This window comes from Zea mays, chromosome 9 (assembly GCF_902167145.1).
Source record: "Zea mays cultivar B73 chromosome 9, Zm-B73-REFERENCE-NAM-5.0, whole genome shotgun sequence".
NCBI lineage: Eukaryota > Viridiplantae > Streptophyta > Magnoliopsida > Poales > Poaceae > Zea > Zea mays.
In genome coordinates this window covers 160,270,216-160,279,584 of record NC_050104.1, presented here as the reverse complement: position 1 = coordinate 160,279,584, position 9,369 = coordinate 160,270,216, and the positions used below count along the sequence as shown (strand labels likewise).

At 46.8% G+C, this 9,369-nt stretch overlaps 2 protein-coding genes across 3 annotated transcripts; both read right to left on the bottom strand.

Moving 5' to 3' along the window:
• Positions 1 to 4,577: 4,577 nt before the first annotated feature.
• Positions 4,578 to 5,193, bottom strand: LOC100275987 (uncharacterized). Its single transcript, NM_001149889.2, has one exon. It carries the CDS (start codon positions 5,085 to 5,087, stop codon positions 4,800 to 4,802), a length of 288 nt encoding a protein of 95 aa, NP_001143361.2. The 5' UTR covers positions 5,088 to 5,193; the 3' UTR covers positions 4,578 to 4,799.
• On the bottom strand, positions 4,585 to 9,011 carry LOC100383385 (uncharacterized). Of its 2 annotated transcripts, XM_008660638.4 has the most exons (7): positions 8,831 to 9,011; positions 8,225 to 8,305; positions 7,922 to 8,042; positions 7,454 to 7,810; positions 6,303 to 6,762; positions 5,997 to 6,078; positions 4,585 to 5,613 (listed from the first exon to the last, which is right to left on the bottom strand). In XM_008660638.4, exons 3-7 carry the CDS (start codon positions 8,007 to 8,009, stop codon positions 5,410 to 5,412), a joined length of 1,191 nt encoding a protein of 396 aa, XP_008658860.1. In that variant the 5' UTR covers positions 8,010 to 8,042; positions 8,225 to 8,305; positions 8,831 to 9,011; the 3' UTR covers positions 4,585 to 5,409. The 2 variants fall into 2 exon arrangements, with proteins under 2 accessions (XP_008658860.1, NP_001169511.1); NM_001176040.1 differs by lacking the exon at positions 8,225 to 8,305 and having other exon boundaries at positions 5,199 to 5,613; positions 8,831 to 8,979.
• Positions 9,012 to 9,369: the final 358 nt, after the last annotated feature.

Below are 9,369 nucleotides of genomic sequence, written 5' to 3'. Positions count from 1 at the left end.
GACATAATATTTGGTTCTACTAACCAAAAGTCTTGTGAAGAGTTTAGCAGGGTGATGACGCAAAAATTCGAGATGTCAATGATGGGCGAGTTGAACTACTTCCTTGGGTTCCAAGTGAAGCAACTCAAGGACGGCACCTTCATCTCCCAAACGAAGTACACGCAAGATCTGCTAAAGCGGTTTGGGATGAAGGACGCCAAGCCCGCAAAGACTCCGATGGGGACTGACGGACACACCGACCTCAACAAAGGAGGTAAGTCCGTTGATCAAAAAGCATACCGGTCAATGATAGGTTCTTTGCTTTACTTATGTGCTAGTAGACCGGATATTATGCTTAGCGTATGCATGTGTGCTAGATTTCAATCCGATCCTAAGGAGTGTCTTAGTGGCGGTGAAGCGGATTCTTAGATATTTGGTTGCTACGCCTTGCTTCGGGCTCTGGTATCCAAAGGGGTCTACCTTTGACTTGGTTGGATACTCAGACTCCGACTATGCTGGATGTAAGGTCGATAGGAAAAGTACATCGGGACGTGCCAATTCTTAGGAAGGTCCCTGGTGTCATGGAACTCTAAGAAACAAACATCCGTTGCCCTATCCACCGCTGAGGCCGAGTACGTTGTCGCAGGACAGTGTTGCGCGCAACTACTTTGGATGAGGCAAACCCTCAGGGACTTTGGCTACAATCTGAGCAAAGTCCCACTCCTATGTGATAATGAGAGTGCTATCCGCATGGCGGAGAATCCTGTTGAGCACAGCCGCACAAAGCACATAGACATCCGGCATCACTTTTTGAGAGACCACCAGCAAAAGGGAGATATCGAAGTGTTTCATGTTAGCACCGAGAACCAGCTAGCCGATATCTTCACTAAGCCTCTAGATGAGAAGACCTTTTGCAGGTTGCGTAGTGAGCTAAATGTCTTAGATTCGCGGAACCTGGATTGAATTGTAGCATACATGTGTTTATGCTTTTGATCATGTTCCTTTTTGCATTTTGTTGCTTATTGTGGTGCTCAAGTTGTACAAACACTCCCTGGACCTCACAAGTCCGTTGCAAAGTGTTGCACATGTTTAGGGGGAGATGTGTTACAACTTGACCCTTTGAGACTAACCATGTGTTTGAGTTTGATGATTTAGTCTCAAAGGAGGATTGAAAGGGAAAAGGTGGACTTGGACCATGAAAGACTTCCACTGCACTCCGATGAGAGGGTAACTTATTCCAAGTCCATCTCATGAACTCTTATTGCCATTTGCTCTTAATTGAAGATTCTGGTGAGGCAATGGGGTTAAGAGGCCAAAATTGATCCCGTTTTGGTGCTTGATGCCAAAGGGGGAGAAAATAAAGGCCAAAGTGATAAATGGATCAGCTACCACTTGAGAGATTTAGATTTGAAAATAGTAGAGTAGAGCTTTTTGTCAAAACTCTCTTATTGTCTCTTTTGTGAAAAGTTGGCTTCTTGTGGGGAGAAGTATTGATTATGGGATTTAGGGGGAGTTTTTGAAATCTTTGATCAATATCTTTTGAAATGACTCTCTTTATGATTCAACATGTGTGTTTGACTTAGAGATAGAGATTTGAGTTTGATTTGCAAAAACAAACCAAGTGGTGGCAAAGGATGATCCATATATGCCAAAATTGAATCAAAACCAATTTGAGTTTTTATTTGAAGTGATTTTGCACTTGTTCTAGTTGCTTTATGTTGTGTTGGCATAAATCACCAAAAAGGGGGAGATTGAAAGGGAAATGTGCCCTTGGGTCATTTCTAAGTATTTTGGTGATTGGGTGCAAACACAAAGTGCTTAAAAGTGAATCTATGCCCATGGATGGACAAGTTGCAAATCACAAGTAAAGGTATGTTTCTAAGCCTTAGTACATTGGTTTTGTGTACTAATATCTTGTCTAAGTGTTAGAAACAGAAAGAAGAAGAGAAGAGAAGACTTGGCTGTGTACAGCCAAGAGGCTGTTTCGGTCTGGGGCACCAGACTGTCCGGTGGTGCACCGGACAGTGTCCGGTGGTGCACCGGACAGTGTCCGGTGCGCCAGGCTGCCTCGGCCGAAGAGGCCGCTCTCGGGTTTTTTCTCCGGCGACTTCGGCTAAAATTCACCGGACTGTCCGGTGTGCACCGGACTGCCCGGTGAGCCAACGGTCGGCCGGGCCAACGGTCGGCCGCGCGATCGGCGCGCGACACGTGGCCGAGCCAACGGTCGGAAGGAAGCACCGGACTGTCCGGTGTGCACCGGACTGTCCGGTGCGCCAGATCTGCGACGGTCGGCAACGGTCGGCTGCGCCTATTAAGGAAAGAAATCGGGCACCGGACAGTGTCCGGTGTGCACCGGACTGTCCGGTGCGCCCGACGACAGAAGGCAAGGATAGCCTTCTGGATTTGTTCTCAACGGCTCCTAGCTGCCTTGGGGCTATAAAAGGGACCCCTAGGCGCATGGAGGAGGACATTAAGCATTCCTACAACACTCCTAAGCATCAAGACATCGATCTCGCGCATTTGTTTCATTATGATAGCATATAGAGATCTTGTGGAGTTGTGTACTCTTTGAGTTGTGTTGCGAGCTCTTATTGCTGCTTGTGTGCGTGTTGCTCTGATCTTTTGAAGTCTTGTGTGCGTTGCTCATTCCCTCCCTTGCTCCGTGATTCTCTGTGAACATCTTTTGTAAGGGCGAGAGGCTCCAAGTTGTGGAGATTCCTCGCAAACGGGATTGAGAAAAGAAAAGCAAGAACACCGTGGTATTCAAGTTGATCATTGGATCACTTGAGAGGAGTTGAGTGCAACTCTCGTCCGTTGGGACGCCACAACGTGGAGTAGGCAAGTTTTGTACTTGGCCGAACCACGGGATAACCACCGTGTCATCTCTGTGATTGATTTCTTGTGGTTATTGTGTTTTGACTCCTCTCTAGCCACTTGGCCATAATTGTGCTAACACTTAACAAGTTTTTGTGGCTTAAGTTTTGAAGTTTTACAGGATCACCTATTCACCCCCCCTCTAGGTGCTCTCAGATGGTTTGGATGTCGATGGACCATGACTGTAGTGAAGAAGAGAGTACTTGCATTGAGCTTCGAAGAACCAAGCAAGTGTAAAGGACATGAGATTCTATGCTTTGTGGTTAGCTGCGAGAAGTTTGTGAAGTCTCTAATCTTGCCGTGACTAAGGACCAAATCAAGATAGTGAAGCAAGAAAAGTGGTTGAAAAAGACATGCTCCCTTGGGAGCGCCTCACGGAGACGTGGGATTTATGGAGGTGAATTCGAACTTCGGTAAACAAACCGGGTGCATCCTTTTGTGTTCGTATCCACTTTTATTCAATTTGTCTCGATCCACATTTTCTTATGTTTTTAGTTGTAGATTACGTAAGTAATGAACTCACTACATATATATCAACCTTTGATAATAAGTAGAATCAATTATATAGGTGTATTCTTTGCCCATTTGAAACTTCACGTTGTCTTGTCAATTTTTTTGGTCTTATTTGGAATTTTTGGCCTTGAATTCCTGATATGAAGATTGTTGTTGCTTTTGTTCCGTTCTTCGTTTTCCCTATTTTATACAACACATGTGTGTTTTTAGGGATCAAGTGTTTTTAAAAGCATTTTCTCTACATTTTTGGTAGCCATTTGTTTCATTTATTTTTTTCCTGCTTGAAAATGGGTATTCATATGTAAAATTTCGAATATGTATTGTGTTTCATGTTACTATCTTTGTACCTAAATAAATAGTTCTTAAGTCATTTTTTACACATTGGCTAAATTTCTAAAAAAATCAACACTTTGTGACATCAAAGTTATATCATTAGATGTACCCCATAGAATATAATTTTATAATGTAATCACTTTATGCTATAGATATCGCTATTTTTTTTATCAAGTTAGTCAAATTTAGAGGGTGTTCGGTTTGCTGACTAAAGTTTAGTTCTTGTCATATCGGTTATTTGAATGCTAATTACGAGTATCAAATACAAACTATTTACATTGATGAATACTAAACGACGAGACAAATTTACTAAGCCTAATTAATATATGATTAGCAAATGTTTATTGTAGCATCATATAAACTAATCATGCATGAAGTATGTTTAATAAATTCGTCTCGTCGTTGTTTAATTACTTTTTGGAGGATAATTTTGCTGATGATCTCCTTTTCGTCTAAGACTGAATTTAATGAAAACTCAACGTGGTGACACAACGAACCTAGTATTATTCTAAAATTTCAGAATCAGAGCTATGAATCATGATCTATGAGAACATTAATGGACCTTTTTAGGATAAAAGCCAATCAGAAAGTGTTTATATATATGAAGGAGCCACCGTCGCCACCTCGCGCTCAATTGTTGACGACTAAACTCACTTACCTCTGTTCGTTGTAATAGTAACAAATCTAGTGCAAAAGAATTAAGATGTAAACACACTAATATCATATATCCTGTCTATCGGATCCCACCATCTATGAGCCTAAGAAATAAAAGAATGTGAGATTGCAATCAGCTATAGATGATAATATATTTTCCTTTCTACTAGTTGCCTCCTATTTATGCATAGAGAGAAAGAGATCGGCACATAAACATTTCGATCTCAAATCTGAAAAATATCAATGGCCAACTGCTATCATATAATTGACGCTGCAATTAGGCACATCAATGTATTTCCGAATCCGTTGCATGATTGTTGGATTACCAATTACTCATGTCATAAAAGAGAAGGAGACCAGGTGGTGCGCGCATAGTTTTTTTTTAATGGCCGATCGAGTCCTATCAATGGTCGATCCGCTGCACGTCCGCATGCATATGCATGGGATCACCGCCGGTCGGCGGCGGCGTGGCGCGGGCGGAGGATCCGGCAGCGCTCGGAGACCTTGTGCTGGAGGTAGTAGGGGTGGAGCGGGTGGTCCGGCGCGAGGAAGCCCCAGCGGCGGGCGTTGCGCGTGAGGCCGAGCAGCCGCAGCAGCAGCTTCTCCGTGAGGTCCCCGCCGTCCCGGTCCCGCGCCACGCACCGGGCCACCCGCTCGATCCGCCGTTTCTCTTCCGTCGACAGCGACGGCGCCGCGCGGTGGTGGTCCATCGTCATCGCCGCCGACGACTCCATAGGGTGGTTGCTGCCGGCCGGTGTATCTGCGACGAAGAACGGAACGGGAGGAATTTGTCGTGGGGGCGAGGGGGGAGCCGTCCGTCGTCAGGGTTTGGATCCAAGTGGGTTCGCGCTATCCGGATCTCGTAACCATTTATAGCCCCGGGCGAGAGGGGTGGAAGGTGGACGAGGACAGGTGGCGCCACCCTACTACCCCAGTCCACTCCATGCAACCGCGTGAGTGACGACGACGCGATAACGGGAAGGTTTCCTTCTCCATGTTCATGCATGGGGAAAGATAGAACCGTTGGAATTTTTCTACCACTGTCCATGCTGGGTGTCACGGGCACCAGCACCAGCAGGAGAAGGACGAAGGCGTATGCCCGGTGTATCGGATCCGGGCCGCCTGCTCCTCCGTCCTCGCGGCTTCCTGGTTCCGCCTCGCCTCCGCGGTCTCCCTCTTCGCCTCCGCTCGGTGGCTTACGGCTGCCAGCTTGCTGGCGAGCCTGTCCTGCTCGCGCGCCCGTTTCCGCTCTATCTTGGCCTGCACTCAGAGTCAGAGGACAGGGAGCTTCAGTCAGATTCTGCAATCTGAGTTTCTCTTCACTTTTTTCTTTCTTTCTTTCTGAAAACAACCAGTTAGCACAGCACATTGGCACCATCGGTGTTTATACAATACTGAATTTGCAGCAATTAATGATACATCGTAAGAGGAATGGATGGCCAAAATATACTTTCAAAGACCTTTTCAAGTCCTAACAGGCATTATAAAAAAAAACAGAAGGAGGGAGCACTTCATATTCCTAGTTCAATCCTATCGGAGGATAGTCAGACGTTGCTTTCTTTCAGTCTAGTGATTACTTAAATAGGAAACTGCGTACATAACAGGCTTTAAGCGAAAACTATCTCAGACAATGGAGGTTTTACCTCTATCCCTTTCATCTCAGCTTCAATTTTCGCTTTCTGCAGATTTTCCCAAGCTTGGATCTTTGCTTCCTCCCTCTGAAACCTGCGTAGTGTCGACGATCAGACAGACAATAAACCTGCAACCTCCAGTTTCGCCTAGAGCTTCCATACGTTCTGCAGTTCTATTACCACGGATGATCCTAAAACTACTTTCTGTATATCATTACAATGAGAAGCATTCGATGTTCTTTATGTTATGTGTTTTTAATTGTTATTCTCAAGATGACCAGACAGTGACATCACCAACTAAACTAGGATCAAGCATACCTTGCAAGATACTTCGCCTTCTCCGTCTCCTGCCAATCTGCGGCTCGATTCTCCCTACCGATATCGGCAGCCTTGTAGGCTGTGGTATCCGTGAAACGTGCGGCAGATTTCTCTTCCTTGCTTGCCCATGCGGCTATAGTGGTCTTCCCTAACCTTTCACCAAGATCCATAATTTCCTGTCTCGTACTCATCTGTACCTCCTCCTCTTCAGGCATCTCGATCTTTTTAGGATCTATATTACTCACACTGAATTCTGCGGTGCGTTGCGGGGTTGGTGTCCGAGAGGAGGTTGGACTAGATGCGATTATAGGAGTCGCGGTCCGAGAAGGCTCTTGGCTCGCAATTGGAGTCATTTCTGTTCCCATGTCTCTCATACAGACAGACCTAACTGCAGGTGCTGTTCCGTCAACAACTACTGAAGCATTGTGTCCAGGCTTAAGTAAATCAGGATGGGCGAGACCTGAAAATATAAACCCACTGATGAGAATTTATTCTACAAATATCTGCCAGCTTCTAAGTGCAAGCAGCTAGCATATAACAAGAGAATGATGCAGTATGCCTGTAACATGTCCTGATCTGAACGCGCATTTATCCTATCAAAAGAAAATAGTAGTAGTATATAAGTAAAGCATTTAGTTGGTGGGCATATTTAGCCGCTTCCTCCGTCCTGAAATATAAGGATCCATGGTTCAAAATTTATACAAGACATATTCGACTGTCAGCTTTATGATTTTTTAATGAATTTAAGGGGTGCTCAATGAAAAAATATGCTACTTTTTAATTAAGGGTCTGAAAAGCTGCCATGATGAAAAGAACAGCTAAACATCTTCTGTGCACGGGCAACTCATGATGCTACCAAATGTTCACCCCGCTCCAACAATTCAAACTTGCAGCCAAATGTTCTATATATCCTTAACTCTTAGCTCTTCAGTGATATTATAAAATATAACTAAATTGTAGTTAGGACTCCAAACACGCAAGCAAGGCTGAAGCTGAAATCCAATGGCACTAATCAGAAATATGCCCTCACAAGTCACAAAACACACTATTTATCACTGCATTATCATTGTATAATGTATTGCGCTATTCTCTATGTCTTGAAAACAATACCACAAAATTCTACAGCACAGCATGGCAAAGTTCATACTTACCATCTGGTCCAGCGTTGGTAGGCACATCCGCTACCACCTTAGCAACGGCTGGCGGGCGGCCTCCATAGTCAGGGAAGGCCAATGCAGACTTCTTCGGCACAGCTCCAGCGGTAGGCCCCGTACGGCCAGTACGGTTTGACGTCGGGCTGGAGATCCACTTCTCGGCGTCGTCCCACTTGGACGGCGTTGGCCGAGAGAAGGGCGGCAGCAACGCGGCCACCGCGGCCGACCTCTTCACCGTCGGCGGCCCCGACGAGCTGCTCTCCGAGTCGAAGCTGTCGTCGTCCGGGGCACGGTTTCTTGACCTGTGGCCGCTGTTGCTCGACATCTCGGTGGAGGTGGAGCATTCCAAGCTCCCTGTCGACGCATTCAGTATTCAGTATCCGATAACTCGTGCTCTCGGCAAATGGTAAAAGGTCGAATCAGATATGAACAGCTGATGATGGGTCAGTCAGGAGGTGGACTTACTCCGGTCGTCGAGCTCGCCGGAGTCGTTGGCCTCCGGAGACGAGTCCTCGCCGTTGTTGCGCTGGCGTTTCTCTATCCCGCGAAGCATTGCTCGCAGCTTAGCTGGAGAGAATCCCCCGGACTGGGGGGCAGAGCAGGGCGGAAGAAGAAATGGTTCAGTCAGTGACACCGCGAGCGCGAGAGAAAGGGTGAAATGTGGCGGAGGCAGAATCGGAATGGTGAAACAGAAGGCGAATTGAACCGACAACCCACTTCAGACCGGAAAAAGCTGAAACAACACCGCAAGGGACAAGAAGATCTCACTCAGCCTTTAGTCAAATGTGCACTGGAACGCTCGACCCATCCCAATCGAGACCCATCCTTACAACCGCCAGCGACGGAAAGCTACGACACAGAAAGCACCACAAATTTTAACAAGAGCAGTGTCGAGTAACATCAGATGCATGAGAAAGCTGCAGCTTTTCGGCGAAATGAGCGTCAAATTTAGCCGCATAAGTACCAAAGCTTCACCCGGATTCGATAGAATAGAAGGATGGGGGAAGAAAGAGAGAGAGAGAGACTCCCCCCAAAAAAAAGAGAAGAAGAACCCTGCAAAGAATCAACCTGTCCAGCCAAAGTGAAGCATCATCGAGTTCAGCGACGACAGGCGCGCCTCCCTTCCGAGGCCGAGAAACGAAAGTCACCTCGCGAACAGGAACAGCCCACGATACGGAAAGGCTCAAACCTTTGGCGCAAGAACACGACGAACCCAAGACGGCGCAAAAGTATAAGCAAATCGTAAACCCCCAAGACGAGCAAGCACCCGGCGGCACGGCATCAGGAGGAGGAGGAGGAGGGGAGCACCCAAGCAAGACAAGATCCAGAAACGGAGCACCCGAATTGAGGCGGGGATCGCGGCAAGGCGGGCACCTGATGGCGCGGGAGCGGCCCGTGGATGCGCTCGTACTCCATCAATGGCGAGCCCCGCTGGAGCGGGAGGGCGGAGGACTGGAGGCAGCCGCTGAGGCGACAGGAACCTTAAGATGCGGGGTGAGGATTGGCCGATTGGGGGCGGGCCGTGGACTTGCGATGTTTGCAATTACCGGGTGGTGCGATTAGTGGAGGTGGGATTTGTTAATTTATGCGCACGCTAGCGATTGCAGCAGGTGGTGGGGGGAGAGGTTTGGTTGGATTGGATTGGATCCTTCCGCCCCTGTTTCGCGAGACAAAAAGAATTCCTCCATCTGTCGCTGCGTGTTCGGCAGATAATCGGTGGGTAGTGAATGCGCATATCTTGCACTTTGACTGCTATGCATGAACTTGCACCGGGTTTTCAGTATTTTAGACTAACATTTTCTTTGTTTGGTGAATTCGACCAGGGAGGGTATTGCGGGTAGGGGTGAAAACCGTCTGTATATATTCTGTTTTCTTCTCTGAAATATATATTGATCCGTTCGAATTCGAATTTA

Coding starts and splice junctions, on each gene's coding strand:
- LOC100275987 (NM_001149889.2), bottom strand. CDS start 5,087: ATGGAGTCGTCGGCGGCGATGACGATGGACCACCACCGCGCGGCGCCG.
- LOC100383385 (NM_001176040.1), bottom strand. CDS start 8,872: ATGGAGTACGAGCGCATCCACGGGCCGCTCCCGCGCCATCAG. Junction 6,763..7,453: donor TACCAACGCTGGACCAGATG/GTAAGTATGAAC, acceptor TTATATTTTCAG/GTCTCGCCCATCCTGATTTA. Junction 5,614..5,996: donor CTGAGATGAAAGGGATAGAG/GTAAAACCTCCA, acceptor CTCTGAGTGCAG/GCCAAGATAGAGCGGAAACG.